Here is a 20,504-nt window from a genome sequence, read left to right as displayed (position 1 = left end):
AAGTCCCAAGTCCCCGCCCTCAGACGGGGCCTGTCCCTGGAGCTCCAGGCCCACTTTCCAGCTACCTCCCTTTGCCTGTCTGGTGGGCCGCTTGGACTCAGCAAGCCTAAGCTGCACTGGGTCTTCCCCCAAGACATGTGCCCCCTGGAGCCATTCCTGACTGTGAGCGGGTACCCCCATCTGCCAGATGCTCCTGCCACAGACACACGTGTCCCTATACCTCCCAACACTCCCTGCCCAGCTCAGATCCACCACCAGCCACTGCCCCGGGACTGGATTTCCAAATTCTCCCTCAAATCCACCCACTCCTCTCCACGAGTCCTAGCTATGATCACCTCACCTGGACCATGGAACAGCCTGCATTGTTTAGAGCCCAGTGCACCTGGGTTCAAATCTCGGCTCCAACTCACCAGCTGTGTGATCTGGGGCAAATCAGTTGCTCCTGCCCCCCCAAGTTAAGGGATGAGCAACCCAGAGCCAGGGGCCTGACCCAGGATGGAGAAAAGGATCAGGGGGGACTTCCCAGTGGAGGTGATGCCTGCTTTGGGTCTTAAAGGATGAGCGGGAGTGAGCCAGGCAACAAAGGAGGGGGGAGCGTGGCTGGCATAAGCAGGAGCCTGAGCAAAGGCCCAGAGGTGAGAAGCGACACGCCGTGTGCAAGGAGCTAAGCGTTCCAGTGTGGACTGGGAGAGGGGACATGGGGCTGGAGCCAGCAGCCAGGGAAAGCTGACAACATCCTAGGCCTGGAGTGTGGACTCAAAGCAATGGGTGATGGGGCAGAATCTGTGGTTTAGAAAGACTCCACTGACTAATGAGTGTGGACAGGACCGGAGAGACCAGGGGAAGAGGCAGGAGACACCCATTAGGAGGCCCCTGGAGAAGGGGATGGAGGGGAGAGGCAGGGAGGACCTGAGCTGGGACTCGGAGGAAAATGATCAAAGAGGCCTGGCTATCCAGTTGGAGCTGGAGGCCAAGGAAGCATGCATCTCACCCCCCCCACCCCCCGCACCGTGTGGCCCAGGAGGACCTCCAAATCCCCCCGCAGACACAGTCACAGGAACATGCAGACGGCCCCACACTCGGACACACGTGACAGACACAGACTTATGGTCCCAAACATGGACAGATGGGGACACAGAGCAGGAACCCACAGCCACCAGGACACGGAGTCACAGGTGGGCGCTGCTGCAGGAGGGTGAGTCCTCAGGGACAGACCCAGAAGGAAGCAGGGAGGGCACGTGAGGAAGTTGGGATGAACATAATGCCTTAGTCCCCCCCAAAGAACAAACCCCTCATTGACAGATTTCAACCTGGAATCACAGGCTCCTTACCTAGAGTGTCCTTTCCCACTTGGTGAACTTCTACTCATCCTTCAAGACCCAGCTCAAGTGTTCCCTCTTCTACGGAGCTTTCCCTGAACCCCCAGTCAGTCACTTCCTCTGTGTTCCCAACAGCACCTTGTATATGGGAATAACAATAACAATAATAAAATGGCAGCTACCGTCAATTTCAACACCCACTATGTGCCAGACACTGTGCTGAGTATGTCATATGCATCACGTCACTGAGTCTTTCCGATGCCCCTGTGAGATGTGCATTTAACAGAAGAGGAAACTGCAGCTCAGAGAGGTTGACCAACTTGCCCAAAGTCACACAGCTAGCAAGTAATGGAGTTAGGACACCACCCAGATCTGGTGCAGCACTACAGGGCCATCACACCTGGTGTGGCTATCTGTTACCCTGGGTGACTTCCCCGAGAGACTGTGAGTTCCTCACAGTTACAACTAGTGCTCGTTCACCTTTGCCATTCCAGCACCTAGCCCAACATGGTCTCAGAAACTCTCTGGAGAATAAAAAAATAAAATAATATCGACTCCCTTTTCTTGAGCACTCACAGCGGGCCAGAACTGTCTAAGGCGATTTTACAGCCATACTTTACTATCGCAATAGACCTATGATACAGATGAGGAAACTGAGGCCCAGAGAGGTTAAGTAATGTGCCTGAGGTCCCAGAGCCACGTCCAGATTTGAACCCAGATCTGCCCATGACCCTTTCCCAGGAAGATGGCCCGAGGGCAGCCTTGTAAGCTCCACAGAAGGGTACGAGAGGGGGCACCGAGGAAGATGCACGGCGGGTGGCAGGCCCTGGCCCCTGGGAGGTCCAGGTACAGTACAAACAGACAGACACAAAGAGGACAGGCAGCCCAGGGGGAGGACCCCAGGATGCAGGTCAGCAACTCTTCCCCACCCCCGTCCCCAGACCATCTCACAGGCATTAAAAACTGAGATTTGCCCAGACCCCATGGCCACAGAGGAATGAGCTCCCAACGAAGCAAATGGGAGAGAGCAGGACCCAAAACTGTCTGGACACTATGATTACGAGGAGGCAAAAATAAAAACCTGCGTCAGAAAAAGCAAGCTGCAGGGAACCACACCCAGGGGGAGGGCTGGGAGAGGTGGCCGGAGCTGATCCGGTTTTTGTCTTTGTTTGTCTGATTTCGATTCTCTGTAATGTCGTTCGGTTGCTTTTATAATGAAAACAATAAATTTATTCTCAAAGAAAAGACAGAAAATTGTTGGTAGCCCAAGGGCAGAGGGGGAACAGATGGAGCATCTTGGAGGCATGGCGGCGCAGGTGGAAGCCAGGGTCAGCTGATGGTGGGCACTCAACTGACCGCTGGCTGCCAGGACCCGCACGCCCCCCATCCTCTGGGTTCGTGCAACCCAGCTAGGCGGCAGGGGGTGTCAGCAAAGGCTACCTGGCAGATGGAACATTCGGCGTGCACTTTGGAGCTGTTTGAAGGTGGGGAAAGGTCTCCACCACCTTCTCTGCCCTGGTCCAGGCCCCCTTTGGCTACTCCAAGAGTCCCTTTACTGGTTTCCCTGCCTCTACCCACAGCCCACGTTTCATTCTCCTATTGCAGTTGCTGTGAGATTTCTAAAATACAAAAGCAGATCACGATATTCACCTCCTTAAAACCTTCCATGGCTTCCTACTTCTCTCCAGACAAGGCCCGGACTCCTTGGGCTAAGTTATGTATCAGGCCCTCACTGACCTCTGTGGCGTCAGTGATTCTTCCCACCTTACACCCTGCCCAGCCAGCCAGAGAGGCTCCCCCAGGATTTTACTTCCTTTCTTATTTCCTAAACTTCACTCAGACTACCTCCTCTCCCTGGAACCCTCTATCCTCCCCACTTCACTGGCTAATGCCAAATTATCTTCAAGCTCCAGCGTATGAACCACTTCCTCCTGAAAGCCTTCCAGGGCTGCTCCACCTCCACCCTCCTAGGCTGTGTCAGTTGCCTCTCCTTGGTTCCCTTTGTGCCCTGCACATCCATCATCAGAGCACGTATCCCCCTATTTTCTGTCTGTTTTCTTGCCCATCTCTATTGTCAGGCACGCTGTCAGGGCACAATCACGGCTGAGTAATTTGTCTTTTAAGCCCTGCACAGTACCTGATAAACGTTTGAATGAATGAATGAATGCACTAGATGGAGGGAACTGAAAGGGTCATGGCCTGGATAGAGGGAAGTCCTCTCCCTCATCCTGGAACTATACTGTCCCCGGTGTCGCTCTGTTGCTTATTTCCTAGATCTAAGCCCTACCTTCCTAAGCCAGCTGAGAAGGGGCTATATGTGCTCCATAAGGACGAGCAGACCAAAAAGGATGTTAACAGCTAATCAACACAGAAAATGGCTGTGCTTCCCAGGCAGTGAAAATTAAATGAGCTTCACTTCTTAAAATAGCAAAAAGAAAGAAGAAAATGACAATACCCAATGCTAGTGAATGTAAGATGAAACTGGCACTGCTAGCCATTGGTGGGACTGTAAAATGGAACAAACGCTTCTTCCCCCATCCCCCGCCAAGATTTTATTTCTAAGTAACCTCTTCACCCAATAAGGGGCTTGAACCCACAGCCCTGAGATCAAGAGTCACATGCTCTACCTTCTGCGCCAGCCAGGCACCACACACTTCTGAAAAGTCTGGTAGTAATGTGTCAAGAACTCAAAAAAAAAAAAAAAAAAAAAATGTTCAGCCTTCCTGGCCTCGTGATCCCATTCTTGGTCATCTTTCCCTAGAAAATAACCCAAATATAGACAGAGTTTTATGTACAGAGTGGTTTGCTTCAGTGAGGTTTTTTGGTTTTGTTTTGTTTTGTTTTTTGGGTTTTTTTTACAATAATGAAAAATGAAAGAGCCAAAATTTTAAATAGGAGGATGGCTCTGTAAGTCATGGTACACAGAGACGTGGTCTGCAATCATTAATAGCCAATGTTCACTGGCACTGTCATGACTCATTCAACACTCATATCAACCTTACCCGGAACTGAAGCAAGGAGAAATTCGGTAACTTGCCCAAAGCCAAGCATGTACAATGGGAACCCAGAAAGTCAGGCTCCAGAGTCCATGCTTTCCACCTGACACTGGATCTGTTAGAAGGAAGGATTGGAACAACCCTGAAGTCACGTAGAAAATACTCGTGAGGGGCGCCTGGGTGGCTCAGTGGGTTAAGCCTCTGCCTTCGGCTCAGGTCATGATCTCAGGGTCCTGGGATCAACCCCAACATAGGGCTTTCTACTTGGGGCGGGGCCTGCTTCCCCCTCTCTCTCTGCCTGCCTCTCTGCCTACTTGTGATCTCCCTCTCTGTCAAATAAATAAATAAAATCTTAAAAAAAGAAAAAACTCACGATATAGCAGTTGTCAGGGAGATGGGGGAGGGGAGCAGATTTTTAAAAATTGTATGTGTAGACAGGGCAATGACATCTATATGAACATCATTTACTGAGAGGAGGGAAGGAAAAACCGGAAGGCTAGCAGTGATGGCGCCTCAGGCTTGGGGTGAGGGCAGAAATGGCAGGTTTGGGTTTACCTCACTTCCCTCGTCTCTGACTTTTCTGCAGCGTAGTTATGGGACTTCCTTAAGGCATATTTTTCATGAAACTAAAGGTTCGGCAAGCTTAAGCCAAGCAGGACAGCCCAGCTCCTGCCCACAGATCCACGAGGATTCTGGTCTCAGGCCCTGCAGGAGGAGAGAAGAGCTCGGAGAGAGTGGGGGGCTTGCTCGGTCCCACCATGAGCCCTCCAGCCCCACCCCAGACTCCAGCCAGGAGCAAAGAGTCAGGAAGGGGCTTCAGAGGGGAGGACCAGGTCAAAGCCTGCCCAGGTCACTCATGCCTCCTTGAAATCTCTCTTGGGTTCGCATCAGTTTGGGGGTACAGTTCCAAATCCCCAGAACAGCACCCAGAGGCCTCTGCCAATGAGGCTCTGCAGGCCACATGTATCCCCAGCAAGTACATCCCCACAGCCTCCCCCACCCCATCCCCCACAGGTCCCCCAAAACAAGTTGCACTCTCATGCCACCATGCACAGGCGTCACAGCCCTGGGGAGGCCTCCGTACTCATCAGCCCCTCCACAGCTGTATTTGCGGCCTCTTCCCCTGAGCACCCCCAGCTTCCTGGATCTCCTCCACCCCAGCCCTGATCCCACTCTGCTAGGACTGCCCGCTTCCTTGTGCACCCAGTCCCACACATAGCTGTGAGTTCTCTGAGACCAGGGCTTGGGTCTGGTTCTTAGTGACAACCCCACACCCCGACTTGGCCCCACATCTCACCCGGCTCTTCCCTAGGTCTCAGCTAAAGGGCACCTTCGAATTCTCTTCCAGCACGCAGTGGACTGCCCTGTCGTGCACACCCACGGCCCCCTGCTTTCTCTGCCGCCTCTCTATCCTGCCTCCAGATAATCCCTCCAGTCGTGACCCACAAGGACAGGGCCACCAATGCGGCCCCAGGGCCAAGCTCTGGCCAGGTAGTAAGTGCTCAGATGCCTACTTCGTGCCAGGTGCTCAATAAACATTCACTAAGAGGGAAGGGCTGTCCCTGAGAGAGAGGAGGGGGTCTGTCCACGTGCACCTTACAGACTGAGAAGTTTGCCAGGAGAGCCAAGGGTAGAGGGACAACATCCCCAGCAGAGGGGCAGTATGTGCAAAGACACGGCAAACTGCTAGCTTCCTAGGGTAGCTGAGGGTTCTTAACCATGGTCCCTGCCCCAGAGTGACAAGTTGCTGCTGGGGCTCAGCTGAGCTATGGGGTAGGGGCGTTCCTGGAAAGATGAGCTCATCCCACTGAGGATGCATGAAGCTTTCACAAAGGTGGGACTTACTAATGAGGAAAGCAGAGAGGTCAAGAGAAGCCAGAGAAGGGCAGGCCAGGGGGTAAAAAGTTCATGTGCCAAGGTCCAGTGGCAGGAATGCACAAAGCATCACGTTTGGTCGGGTGTGGATATAGTGCAGGGATTTGCAGAAGATGGAGGAAGGGTGGCTGGGGCAGTTGACAAAGGGCCAGAGTTCCAGGCTATGGTGCTTGGATAAAAGGCCATGGAGGGGCCATGGAAGGTCTCTGAGCACGGGAAGGCCACAGTCAAGGTTTTCAGTAGACAGGACAATATGTGACCAGAAGGACAGCCTGGAAGTGACAGGCAGGAGATGGTCTAAAGGGGAGAAGCTGAGGTTCCCCATCTTCCCAGCTTGTAAGACACCCACGTGCTCCAAGTCTGCCTCTCACGATCCCTCTGCCCTCCACATGTCCCTACTCCACGCGGCCCAGAGGGCCGAGCCCCAGCTGCTGAGCCCCACCCCATCTCCAGGACCCAGGCCAGCCTCGGGATCTTGCTCCTGGGAACTTCCTGTGAGGACAGAGCCTCCCGAGGGTCCTGGATCCAATTAGGCCGGGTTTCCGCAGCCTGGCTGAGTTGGAAGGGCAGTTCTCATTGCGAGGGAGGGACTAATTGGAAAGAGCAGGGCTGCTACCCGTGCCCTGGTGAGTGGAAGCTAGGATGCTGCCATTCGCCTCTCTGTCCCTCCCTTTCCCCCACACCAGCCACCCAGAGACACCACCCTCTCCGAGAGCCACAGGGCTCTCATTTAGAGAATGGGCCGGGTTACCCTTTTCAGACTGAGAGAATGTTCTGCAGGCTTTGAACACAAGCCCTTCTCTACTTCTCTACTTCCATTTCCCCTGGGGACCCCCAGCTCCCATCCTCACAGGAAAGTCCTTCTGCCAGCATGAACGGACAAGAAGAAGAGGAACAGAGTACTCAGTTCATGCCAGGCACTGTGCGGAGCATTTCGAAATACAGAACACATTCAGAAAGATGCTAAGAACATAAACGAACAGCTTAATGACTTAGGAAACACAGATCCAGGCACCCAAGAAGCCCTTACCCGATGCCCCTTCTGCCAGCCCATGAGGGTCCCACTCTCCTGGCTTCTTCCCTAATCTCTTCCTTGTTTGGAGTCAGGAAAGAGGCCCACACCCAGTCACAGAAGCTGGTGAGGGCAGAGGAAACTCAAACCCACTGCCACCAGCTTGCTGTGTGACCTTTAGCAAGTCCATTTCCTCTCTGGGCCATTGCTCCTTCCTCTATACTTTCTTTCTTTTTCTTTTTTTTAAGGCAGGCTCCAAACCTAGTGCAGAGCCCCCCCCCCCCAGGGCGGGGCTTGAACTCATGACCCTGAGATCAAGACCCAAGGTGAGACCAAGAGCCAGATGTTTAACCGACTGAGCCACCCAGGCACCTGCTTCTTCCCCTAAACCAGCTGCAGCTAGGGCACCTGGGTGGCTCAGTGGGTTAAGCATCTGCCTCTGGCTCAGGTCATGGGGACTGAGCCCCACAATGGGCTCCCAAGCCAGGAGTCTGCTTCTCCCCTTCTCCCTCTCCTTCTGCCACTCCCCCTGCTTTTGCTCACGCACACGCTCTGTCAAATAAATAAGTAAAATCTTAAAAAAAACAAAAAAGAAAGAAACAAACAAACAAAAAACAGTTGCAGCTCAATCACAGCCTGGGCTCCTGGACCCTCTGAGGAACAAAGTGGCAAATCAGGGGTTAAAAGTACAGTTTCTGTAAAGAGAGTCCAGGTCAAAGCCCCAATTCAGGCCCTTGGGACTGTTCCCCAACAGAGGAGAGCAATGCTGTCCCCACAGCACTGCCTTTTGGAGTAAATAAGTCAAGTCTGGAGAGCAGTGCCTGGTGCAGGAAGGACTCTGGAAGCCTTAGCTGCTGTTCTGTTAGAAGGTTCTCTCAGGCATGAGGGAGCCCTTCCCAACATTCCAAAGACCCACAGGGAAATCCGGCCAACCAGGGAGGTTAACTGGGCTGGGGCGGGGGCAGGAGACTCAGCAGCTCAGGGAGGCTTTCAGGACCCACAGGGGCTGCTCCCTGACTGCTAGAGAGCCAAGTCTGGGATAAGTCCAAAAGGGAGAGCCGACTGCCGAACCCCGGCTCTGGCCTGGCCCCCAGGAGCTTTCTTGACAGGTCCTAAAGGTCCGGGGCTGGGAACCCCTGGCAGGTGGTCATAGCCGGTTCTCACGCTGTATGCACCTCAGAACCCTGGCGGGGGTGAGTGAGGGGAGCAGGCAGGCAGCCTGCAGGGTAGGTCAGACAGAGCTGAGGACCGGGGTGGAGGTCGGCAGACAGAGTGGGCCCTGAGCAGGGCAAGTCAGCAACAGGAAGGTTGGGCTGGTCAGAGAGAGCAGTGGGGAGGGCCTGGGGTGCACATGTGGGGAGGAGTAAAAACAGGTCACAGAAGACCTACCAGTGGCCTGGCCTGGCCAGACCAGACCCACCTTCCCCTCGCCCAGGTCTCGGGGTTATCACTTTGTCCATGTTCCTTGATTTCCTGCCTCACTGTCTTTGCCCGGGCCATACCCTCTGCCCAGATGGCCCTTCACCTGGAAAATGTCACAGTTCGTCATCAGTTCCTCCCAGAAGCACCCCAGCCCTACGTGCACCTCGATCCTTACTCGTTAGGGTAAACCCAACACCAAGAAGCTATACGGAAGCCCTCATCACAGAAAAGATTCTCCTTCCTCGCACTGACCCGAACCTGCAATCAGTCGTCATTCGTGGGCTCCTCTGTGGAACGTCTGTCTCTGGGACGAGGGTAGGGGCTACATCAACTTTCTCACCTCTGTCTGCAGCCCGAAGCCCGCGGCCCGATACAGAGTAAATGCTCTGGAAATAAATACCATCGAAAGGCGAGAAGCAGAGCTCCGGCTGGGTGTGGACACACACGCGAGTGCAAGGACAGACGTGAGGGATCATGCGTGAGGCCCAGGATGGGAGGCTACGTCCTCGTGGGTGGAAACGAATGTGTGTATGTAAGTTGTAACTCCCGTGTAAGGCACGCATGTGCACACGTGTGCCTGTGTGCAGACAAGAAAGCAGGCGTGCACGGTGAGTGTGCATGGACATGGGCACTGTGTAAGGTGTGTGTGGCCTTGGACAAGCCCTGCTCCTCTCCCCTCCTGCTTTATTCCCCCAGTGGACAGACTGAGGTTTGCCCAGATCGTCTCTGAGCCCTACCAACAGAGACAGGCTTTCCCGGGGCTCCACGGAGGGAGGACGGTCCTCTGTCCCCAAGTGCTCGGGCACCGTGCTCTGGACACACACATATTCACTGACTGACTCACACGTTCGGCGCCACGCACCAAGGCTGCCTGCCCTTCGAGCGGCTCACGACCCAGTAGGGAGAAAAAGGCTACGGAAGCCATGAAACCACAAAGTCAAAAGCACCGGGAATCTATGAACATCATTCCCTAAATGTTATTCACAGGGCAAGTGCGGCACTTTACACTTTGTGAAGAAAATCTTTCTGACAATGACAACTGTCTGACAAGAAGACAGGCGGGGAGCCTGGGGAGGAGGGAACTCCCCACCACCCTGGCTGAGATCAGAGGCCCTTTTGTCAAGGATGTGGGAAGGGGATTCCTTCTCTGTGCAGGAGTCGGTTGAGGTTGGGCTTCCCCTCCGAGGCTGTGGGATTCTAAGAAGGAGTCCCAGAGTGCCAGGTTCGAGTCCTGCAATGCCCCTGATGAGCTCTGCGAACTGAGGCAAGTTACCTAATCCCTCTGTGCCTCAATTTCCTCATCTGTAAAATGGAAGGGGGATGAAAACAATGAGAATTCAGTATGTTAACGTTTATAAAGTCTTTTGGAACATGGCCCGACACAAAGTACTCAGTGCTGGTCCCTCTGTAAGCTTCTAAATCCTAGATCAGACCGCACGAAGACTCCAAGCAACAAAGGTCCTGAGGTAGAAAGCCCTTCAGATGCTAAGGGTCTGAGATTGGAAGACACTGTGATTCTTAAAGGCCATGATTTAATCATCTCGTTATTTCCTAACGATAGCCCAGAGTCTCCCAGAGGAGGAAAGGACAGAACTCACGGTCCCTTCATCTCCCAGGCACTGCCCTGCAGCCAGGGTCAGTGCCACCCCAGCTCCATGAAAGTCCTCACCAGGCGGAGCCGGAACCACCTGCCCACTAGCCCACATGAGGTGGAAGCGGGTTCAGCAGTGTAGACAGGCAAGAAATGCAAATAAACAAATCGATGAGAAAGCTCCGGATACCGATAAGAGCCGCAAGGCAAAGTAGAAAGGGCACTGATGTGACCAGGTCACAAGAGCGGGAAGCTATCCCAGGGCAAGTGGTCAGGGAAGTCCCCCACCCCCCTGCCGGTGGAGGTGACCTGAGTGGAAACCTGTGAAACAAGAACGTGCTAGAGGAAGAGCTCCAGGTAGGGGATATGCAAGGGCCCCCCCACAATCCGTACATTCAAGGTGCAGAAAGTGGTTGCTGGAGCTGGAGGGTGTGAGCCTGGGGGCACAGGCAGGGGAGCGGAGGGGCAGGTAGGCCCAGCTGGACCATGAGGGGCCCCTGTAGGCTCCGCAAAGGACTTCGGGTTTTTGTTCCTCGAAATGTCCTGGAAACATCTGAAGAATTTTAGCAGGGGAATGACAAGCAAGGGCGGGGCTTCTAGGGTCCCCAGATCACTTGGCTCACCCTGAAAATATTATGATGGTTTTCAAAACTCAAGGTGGGGGTTGGGGCAGTGACCAACATTCCTTATCATTCAGTTGGTATATTCTGAGCTCCTACCACAAGCCTGGCCAGGGCTCTTGTTATCCCACGTACTCTTGATATCAACCCCAGAGCCCACAAGAGATTTGCAGTGTGCCCATTTTAAAGATCAAGAAACTGAGGTTCAAAAAAGGGAAGAATGTGCCCAAAGTGATATAAGCCATGTACCACCCGGTGCAAACTGTGAAGTCTGATCCACAAATGCGACTTGGTCCCGGGACCCAGATCTACCACCATGACTGTCTGTGGAACTAACTCTCTAGTATTTTCAAACCAAGAGACCTCCCCTGTGACTCATGCAGGCACCCACAAATACTGCCCTGGCTGTGTTCCTCCTACCTGCAGTCTTTTTCCCTGCTGGCTTCAGAGCCCAGGAGGACTGTCCTTGTACCTCACGTGGCTGTCCAGCCCGTGCTGGGTGAGCTGGAGACTGGATGGATGGAAGGACAGAGGGATGGATGACTGAAATGGCTAACCACTAAACTAACAAATGGACAATGAAAAGAATAAGGGAATGATCTAGAAAGCCAATGAATGAATAACTGATGGCTAGTTAGAAGAAGAAAGGGAGGAAGGAAGGAAGGAAGGAAGGAAGGAAGGAAAGAAGGGGGTGGGGGAAGGACTCTGCTTTACAGAGAGGCAGGGCAAGGAAGTGTCTGCCCAGAGAAGGATGGGCCAGGACGGCTTCAGACCTCACCCACACACCAGCTTCCTCTCCACCTAGGGCCATCTTGCCTCCATATCCCAAGCCTGCAGATAGCCTATTTCTCAGTGTCTCAGACAAACTCATGTCTCTTTGAGGTGTTGGTCACTGTAGCACCCACTAAGCCATCACCAATCACCAGCAGCAGCAGCAATCACTGCTCCCTAGGGTCCAGTGAAGCCTAGCGGAGGGCAGAGTGGTTCACTCTCAGACCTCTGAGTTTCTTGTAGCGGAAGGGACACAGGAGACCAGGGCTCTGGTCCTAGCTGGGACCCAAACTGCTGGGTGACTTCAAGCCAGTGGCTTCCCCTCTCTGAGCCCAGATGACCTCTCAGGGCCTTTTCAGTTCAGGCATTCTACAGGGTTGGGGCCTCTAGATTTTTACACAGTGCCTGGGTCAGCAGAAGAATTAGAGAGACCAAACACCAGAAGGTGGGGAAAAGCACTATCTACAAGCATCAAAGTCCACCTAGAGAAAGGCCTGGACAAGGAGTTGGGGGCCTTGTGTTTAAGTCTTCCTCTGCCACTGCTCAACCTCTCCAAACCTCAGTTTCCTAAATTTTGAAATGGGGTTAAATATCCCCACCTCAACAATTTCACCACGAGCAAGTTTCTGGGGGAGGCTAATGGGGTAATAAGCACATACTCCAATAGGCAAACTGTATTCCATTCACAAGGAAGGATTATGCTGGCCGGGGTGGGAGCAGTGAAGGGGGACATGCTATCCCATTCCAGTCCACTTCTGTCCAGAAAGACTCTTCTAGGAATCAGGGCCTCCAAGTGGAGAGAGCCCAGAAGTGGGAGTCTGAACATCAGAGTCCCTAGCTTAGCTCTCTCTCCTTCTAACGAGCAGTGTGACTTTAGGCAAATCACTTCCCCTCTCTGGACCTGTTTCTGCATCTGAAAAATACCTAGCTTGGTACCCTCTGGCCCAGGCATGCCAAGTTCTGCAGCCCTGAACCCCTAAAGCCCACCCTTCAATCCCTGACTCTGCTCTCAGGAAGCTCACATTGTCCTTTGGAGCCAGGATACAAACCAGGAGTGAGACAAGAGGGTCTCCCTTCCAGGAGATGCTGGGACAGGGGCTAGAAGGGCTCAGGGTCCTCCCAGGACAAACCTTCCCAAAGAGGTAAAGACCAGGCCCAACTGCCTGGTGCCTTGGACAGCGCCTGCCACTTCAGACCTTTGGGCCTGGTCTTAAGACCCCCCTGCAGCCTTCAAAGCCAGCAGGCTCTGACCCGTCCGCAAGATACGTCAATAACTTCACCCAAGTACAAACTGCCTCCAACAGAGGAACCTTCAGGGTGCGGGCAGGAGTAGTAAAAAAGGGTAGAAGGGCACCACTAGGGAGAGGCTCAGACTAGCAAACCCGCACCTCCCCCCAACCTTCTCTTACCCCTCCCCTCAGACAAGACCCACTGGGGCCCCCAGCCTGCACCCTGACAAAAGCCCACCACCCAGGGGCATCTGCCACCAGATGCCACCTCCAGAGGGCAGGAGGCCCACCAGATCAAAGAAGGGGCTCTCCAACTACCAACCGCCAAACACACACACACATTTGCCGGAGGGCTCCAGAAGCCACCCCAAGGCCCAGGGCATGATTCCCGCCTACAGAGGCCACCCCCTACCCCGGCCACCCATGAAGGAAACAGCACCCCCCCTCCCCACACACACTGCTCCAGGGCAGGGGAGAGCAGAATTATTTCCTCATGCCCGGGGTCTGAGCTGAAAACCATGGGCCGGCTCAGAGCCCCTACTGCCAGCCCTCTCTCCCAAATCTGAGGATCTAGTTCCTTACAATGCCATTTTTATAGAGCCTTTTCCAAAAGACATTTCCTGGTCCCCCCAAGTCCCCATCGCCAGCCCTCCACGTGCCCCCCGCAGCTCTGAGGAAACCGGCAGTTAACTTTTTCCCAAAAATCCTGCAAAGGCGGCTGGCTGGGGGGAGAAATGGGCCCCGAGATCCTTTCGCGGCATTTCACCGCCTTCCAAAAAAAAAAAAGAAAAAAAGAAAAAACGAAAAAGAAAAAAGAAAAAAAAAAAGAGCTTAAAAAAAAAAAAGAAAAGAAAACTTTTGGAGTTAACTTTAAATTCCCAACCCTCCCCCCCAAATCACCCAGCGGCTTCCTTTTTTTTTTTCTTTAAAGTGCAATTGCATTGTGTCTCACCTCCCCGAAAGGCTCGCGGCTCTCGCCAAAGAAAAGGAAAAAAAGCCAACCCTTCGGGTGCCCCCTCTGCTTCCAGCCGCCTCTCCCACATTCTCAGACAGTTTTATTAAAATTTTCAGACAAAAGAAAAACAAAAATGGCAGCCTGGCTTATTTTTAAAACAGGACAGGGACGCCATATTCTGCAGATCTGCAAAAAAGGGGAGAAATCCGGCACTGGCCGCTCCACCGGGCCGGCTGCAAAGTGCGCGAACCGCGCCGTTTGCAATCCGTTTATTTGCATTAAGCCCCATGAATCATTGTTTACCGGAGAATTGCAGCAGGTTTGAATAGCCCGGCTTAAGAAAACACACAGAGAGACACACACACGCACACAGACACACACACACACGCACACGCACACACTCGGAGAGCAGACCTAGACACGCCGCCGGAGACACTTCCTACCCGCGCGCCGTCGTCGCCGCCGCCGCCGCCGCCGCCGCCGCTGCTGCTCCGGGCCGGGCCCGAGGCGCAGGCGGCCCCGGGCCCTCGGAGCGCCCCGGCCCGCGCTGACAGCGCCCGCGCCCGGTCCGCGCCCCCGCCCGAAACTCGGCGCAACTTTCCCGCGGGCGGGCGCTCGGGCGGGCGCCCGCCGCCGCCGCCGGGCCCGCTCCCCGCGCGCCCCGGGCCCGCACGGACCTGGCTGTGCTGGCGGCGGCTTCGGGACGCGGCCGCAGCCCCGCGCCCGGCGGCCCTTGCAGGGCCGGGCTGGGGCTCCGGCTCCGGGCTCCGGCTCGGGCTCCGGCTCGGTGCGGAGCCGCGCGCAAACCTTCCGGGTCGCCTGCTGTTCACTTCTGGGTTCTGCAAGCGCCGAGGCGGCGGCGGCGGCGGCGGCGGCGGGAGGCTGGGTCTGCAGCGCCGCGCGGCCCCCCGTGCGCTCGGCGAGCCCCCGCGCCAGGCGCCCGGCTCCGGGGGGGAGGGGGGGCCGCGTCGGGCCCCCGCCTCTCCGGCTGCGCAGCCCGTCCGGCCCCGGGGGCTCCCGCGAGTGGGCAGCGCCGGGCGCGGGCGACGGCGCGCGAGGGGAGGGGGCCGGGCGCGGGGAGGGGGCCGGGCGCGGGGCGGGGGGCGGGGGCGGGCCGCGCGCTGGGGGCCCCGCTTGGGCCCCGGGGCCTCGTCTCGCGCTCGCCGCCGCCGCCGCCGCCGCCGCCTGGCAAAGTTGCGCCGCGCCCCCCGCCCGCGCCGCGCCCGAGGCAGAGCCACAAAGGAACTCCTCGCCCCCCTCCGCCCGCCCGAGCCGCGTGGGGAGGGCACCGGCGCCGGGCCCTAGGCCAGCCCCTTCCCCAGCGCGGGGGCTCCCGGGGCCCCGGCGGCCGCGGCCATTGTCCCGCCCAGGCCGGGCCGCCGCCTCGCCGCCCCCTTCTCGCGGCGATGGCGGGCTGGGGACCCGGGTCCGGCGGGACCAGGCTGCCCTTGGGGTGGGGGGTCTCCTGCGCAGACGGCAGACAGGAGGGGACCCCCGGAATGGGTCCCCACACCTGGTAACCCACGACCGTGCTCAAAATCCAGGCTGAGATTTTTTTGTTGTTGTTAAGGCGAAGACATGGAGATGGGGGCAGAAGTTTGTACAGGCCAGGCCACCCCTCCCTCTGTAGGCTCCGGGCGTCCCTGGCCCTAGGCCCGAGCCCCTAAAGGGTGGAGCCGCCTAAGACTGTCAGCGGCTCCTCTCACAGAGTCTATCAGAGGTGGCACCGGCTGTCCCCCAGCTCCAGACCTCAGAGCCATCTGCGTGTGACTCCTCCTCCCGCCTCACCCTCCCCAGCCAATCAGTCACCAAGTCCTTCGGTTTCGGCCTCCCGGGCTGTGTCCGCTTCTAAACTTCACTTCTACCTGAGGAGACGGCCCGGCCCTGGATCCTTTCACCGACTCAGACTTCTGTGTCACTCACTGCCACCCAGCCTCTAGGCCAGAAGAATCCAGGCTGGCCTTACCCTCAGGGAGTTCCCAGTCCCCAGGGAAGGACACACACACACACACACACACACACACACACACAATCACCTGCCAGTGTTTGCTGGTCCTCCCGGAAGCATTCCCCAATTGGGTAAATAGTGATTGAGGACCTACGATCCCCACGCTGTGCTGATTGGCTGAAAACCCAGCTATGAACAAGTTGCACGAAGTTCCTGCCCCCAAGGGGAGTCCAGTCTGGCACAGGACGTCGAGACTGCGAGCAACTGGAAGAAAGGGCCTACTTAGGCCATTTGCTTTCAAGCCCCAAGCACAGCGCCAGCACAGAGCAGGGCACAAATCGTAGTATGGCCGGAATTAGTTGGCATTACAAAGTACAAGAAGGGGCAGGGAGGGGATCGGGACTGGGAGGACACAGAGGAGGCCACTCTTCTCTGGGGGTGGAGAAGGGCTTTGGAAATTGGATCTGGGGTGAGCCAGGGGAGGAAGTTTCCCCTCCAGTTTCTAGAGGATGGGAAAAGTATTAACCCCCTGTTGAGGAGCTCAGTGAGATAAAAATAAATGGGAAAGGAGACAAATCTTTCTTGCAAAAGAATTCAAAATAATTTATGGAGATATTCAAGGAGGGGGAGCAAACTCTAGGCTCTTTAGGCATGGGCTGCACCTAATGACTTTCTTCCGAAGTGTACAGTACAGAAAGGGAGGGCAAAAAGAGTAACTTCACAGGGGGAAACCTGACAGCTACTACCTCAGCTGGGGGATCAAGGCTAACACCAACAGTCACAAACCACATTTTCAGTAGGTACCTGATATTGATATTATGTAAATTGATATTATGTGATAAAAGTGGCACTTTACCTCTACTGTCTTTCTCCCAATAATCTACACCACCAGTCTTGTCATGAGAAAAACATCAGACCAACTCATATGGTGGAACAACTTAAAGAATGTTCAACCAATACTCATCAAAACTGTTGAGGTCATCACAAAGTAAGTCTGAGACCCTGTGAAAGCCCAGAGGAGCCTACAGAGACAGAACAGCTAAATATACTGTGGTAGCCTAGGTAGGATCTTGGATCAGAAAAGAAGACATTAGGTAAAAGCTAAGGAAATCTTAATAAACTACAGATTTTAGTTAATAATAATGAATCAATAAAATATTCATCAGTAATTATAACAAAATATAACAAATGCACTAACTTAAGATGTTACCAATAGGGAAAACTGGGGGAGGGATATTTGGGGATTCTCTGTAGTATCTGCTCCATTTTTCTGTCAATCTAAAACTGTTCCAATAAAGTCTACTACGAAGAATAAAAATCCTTAAGAAGTGTACTAACCCACATCATTGTTGATGTTGTTGTATAATGAAATGATGCTTGACCCAGCATCTAGCACATTCTAAGGGCCCAACAAATGTTATTATGTTACTACTATCACCATCACTGTAATTATAGGTGCTTGGAATAACACATGTAAAAGCACTGGAGTTTAGAGTGGAGAGGGAAATGGGAGACAGAATCCTGAAGGCTTTGATTGCTGAGCTGGGGTCTTTATAAGGGATTATGGGCAGAAGGTACCACAGTGTGGTCCATCTCTGCCTCACTAACCTCCTGTCTAACCACCTGGAAAGCTATGCTCCAGCCAATCAAGGTGGGGTGCCATCATGGACCTGGCCATCTCCCTTCTAAGGACTTTGCACATGCTGCTATTCACGTCTGCCTGGGACCTTCAGTCCTTTTCTCCCCATCTCTTAAGTCTCTGTAGAACACCCACTTGTCAAGGCTTGGCTCAAACATCACTTCCTCCCTGAAGCTGTTTTAGATCCTCTACACGGAAAGAGGTACTTTCCGCAGGTTCCCAAACACCATGGTCCTCTGGCCATACTGCTGGTAAAGCACATATCATGATGCATTAGAGTAAATGTTTGTTGAATGGATGGACAAATGATGGTGTAGACTACAAGTCCATGCTCATCCTCTCCAATTCTTCAAGTCCTCATTCTTTTCCAGGAAGCCCTCTGTGACTGCTCCAGCCAATAAGCTCCCTCCCTCTTCTTTAACTTCTACAGTTTAGCCCCTGGTTATACTCTAACTGTTGTATGTGTAAATATCTGTCCCTCGGATGAGAATAAATTCTTTGAGGAAGAAACCATGTCTTCCATGTTCTGTATTTTCACATTCACTCATTCAACAAGTATTTACAAAGCACATCTTCTGCGTCACAGACACCAGAGAGGCAGTGAATTAGATCCAGTCCCCACTCTGATGGAGAATGTTAGGACTGTGAATTAGTCAACATAAACCTGATTCTGCTGCAGAAACAAAAAACTCTGGAACCTCAGACACATAACACAAGAGTCTTACCGTTTCTTTCTCTCTTGTGCCACATGCCCATCCTGGGTCCTCTACTCTAGTGGCTCAGAGAGCTTGGCTGAGGAGTTCCTACCATCTTGAAGCTGTACCCACCGAAGGAAATGCATGCCCTTTTTAGTTCCCATGGCAGAACGGAGACTGCAAAATCCTGGCACGGTATTAGGCCGCTTCAGTGGGGAGGGGGACCGAGCACGCCTCTCCTCACTATTGGCCAAGACGAGTCACGTGGTCCTGCCCAACCACAAGGGAGGCGGGGAAGAGCAGCATTCTCTGAAAGGGGAAGAGAAGTGGGTGTTAATTTCAGGAGGCAGAATTTAACAAATAGGCACTCAGATAATAATTTGTCTCACAAGAACTACAAAAGAGAGCTTTGAGATGTCTGGGGAGTGGGTAAGAGAAGATCGGCGGGGAGCTTCTCAGAGGAAAGGACGTGGAAGCCCAGACCAGGGAAGAGATGAGACAAGAGCATTTCTGGTGGAGAGAACTGTGTGTGGAGGTTCTGGGGCCATATTGAAGGGCCATAAAGGACCATGGAACGGGATTGAAATAGGGGGGAACTTGTGAAGTGACCCTCTGGGCTGGATGTCCCAGGGGCTCCTTGGCAAGAATTTAGCTTGAGAACAAGAGGAGGTCATGAGGAGACAGGCATTAGGCAGAGAGGTGATGTGACCACATTTCATTTCAAAGCGTTCATGTGGCTGCTGGGGAAAGAATGGGCTGGAATGGGCAAAGCAAAATACCAGGGAGGCCAGCAGGGAGATTTTCAGGGTCTCCCAGGTGAACAGTGGTGGTGGCCTTTGCAGAAGTGGAAAGAAGTGGACAAGTGTGGGACATGTTAGGGACTTGGTGGCTGATGTAGGGAGTTACAAAGCAGGGGATGTCCAGGCAACTCCCGGGCCCCGTAACTCCTGTCACAGGAAGCACAAGACAGGTTTCCTAACATTACATTCCCAGCTTGCTCACAGTGGGACCTTAATGCTAAGAGATTTCCATCTTTCTCTCTTTGCCCTCTACTCAAGCTAGTCACCTCCTCATCCTCCCCATGGGGTATACCTCCTGTCAAAACGAAACCAACCTCAAACATCAACACAAGCACTCTCTAGTAGGAGCCCTGGGAGGCCAACAGGGATGTTATCCCCCATTTCACAGGGGGAAAAACTGAGGCACGGGAAGGAAAATCGTTGGCTAGGTCTTGGGGCCTGGCCTAGGCTGAGATCTTCCAAGCCAGGGTCCAGAGCCCCTGGTCCATGGTGAGCGCTATGGGCTGTTAGCTGAGAGACTGATTGAGTAAGTATGTGAGCTCTCTGCCTATTCACCCTCTTCATCTTTGTTCATTTTGCCTCCTTCAGGAGGCCATGGAGTTTGAGACTATAGGTTAGGTTCTAGAGTCCAGTCGGAACAGGGTTGAATCTCGGCTTGTCACTTACCAGCTGCTAATTTCAGGCAAGTTTCTTCCTCTCTCTGAGTCTCCCTTTTCTCCTGTGCAAACAGCGTGATGACACCTACTTCACAGGCCAAGTATATAGGAGATCACAGGTGAGACCATGGCATTGTGGCTACCTGTACATTGGGGACCCACCCTGACCCCACTTCCCCTGGGAAATCTTCCCTGAGAACACGAGCCCACACTTCTCAAGACCTTTGGTCTGTACTGTCCAAGGTATCACGAGGAAAAGGGTTGTTTAAATCCCAAACTGGTCCCTCCGCCTTGTTAAGGTCGTATTATAACTCACACTGCTGTGAAGCCACATTTCTCTGTGCCATCCATTCCATTTGGGGTGGGAGGATGTGGAATGGGGAAGGAAAAACTTCTGCTCCGTCCAGAGAGACTCGGAGTATTTGGAGGTTATTAATGAGCAGAGTTATTAATGAAGGTTCAGATACACCAACATTGTCCAGGAGCTGAGAGAGAGAGGGAGACCTAAATTGCTCTACATGATGAAATGACAGTGACTGTGGTCCCCAAGTGTGTCTGTTCATGCTCTGACCCCTCCAAAAGCCTCCATGCTCAATCAGGACTACCTTTGCCCTTGGCCACTGTGTACAAGAGACCGTGCAGGCCTCTTGTGAGCTCATGAAAGACATTCTCATTCCTGTTGTCACACGGCCTTTGCAGTACCCTTCTCTTAGCAGGTGCTCCCCACCTAACCACACCCACCGTGTCCCCCCTCACCTAATGGACGCCTACTCACCCAGCACACCATGGCTTATAGCCACATGCTGAGGGTGGCCTTCTGTTATCTTCAGGATGCCCTCATAACTCCATGGACGTCTCCCTTTTTGGTACATTTATCCCAGCTGTAATTTTGCATTCAGATTTTTTTTTTAAAGATTTTATTTATTTGACTCAGAGAGAGAGATCACAAGTAAGCAGAGAGGCAAGCAGGGTTGGG

General features: G+C 53.8%; 2 protein-coding genes across 4 annotated transcripts in view; both read right to left on the bottom strand.

Moving 5' to 3' along the window:
- The window catches only part of ZNF362 (zinc finger protein 362), a 39,471-nt gene extending 24,733 nt beyond the window's left edge, over positions 1–14,738 (bottom strand). Inside the window, exons 1-2 of one of the 3 annotated variants that reach the window (XM_044237740.1) lie at positions 14,468–14,738; positions 1,332–1,457 (exon numbers count right to left, since the gene is read on the bottom strand). In XM_044237740.1, the coding sequence (XP_044093675.1) occupies positions 1,332–1,369 (38 nt within the window). In that variant the 5' untranslated portion in view covers positions 1,370–1,457; positions 14,468–14,738. Of the gene's footprint in view, positions 1–1,331; positions 1,458–3,946; positions 4,009–14,467 lie in introns of those variants that run through there. The other 2 variants (XM_044237742.1, XM_044237743.1) reach the window with 2 other exon arrangements.
- On the bottom strand, positions 14,205–15,550 carry LOC122899097 (translation initiation factor IF-2-like). Its single transcript, XM_044236754.1, has 2 exons — positions 15,540–15,550; positions 14,205–15,255 (listed from the first exon to the last, which is right to left on the bottom strand). Exons 1-2 carry the CDS (start codon positions 15,548–15,550, stop codon positions 14,205–14,207), a joined length of 1,062 nt encoding a protein of 353 aa, XP_044092689.1.
- Between the last annotated feature and the right edge of the window lie 4,954 nt (positions 15,551–20,504).

Source organism: Neovison vison, chromosome 2 (genome assembly GCF_020171115.1).
Source record: "Neovison vison isolate M4711 chromosome 2, ASM_NN_V1, whole genome shotgun sequence".
NCBI classification, from domain to species: Eukaryota; Metazoa; Chordata; class Mammalia; order Carnivora; family Mustelidae; genus Neogale; species Neogale vison.
Note: the sequence above shows the minus strand (reverse complement) of the source record. Positions and strands in the feature narration are given on the sequence as shown.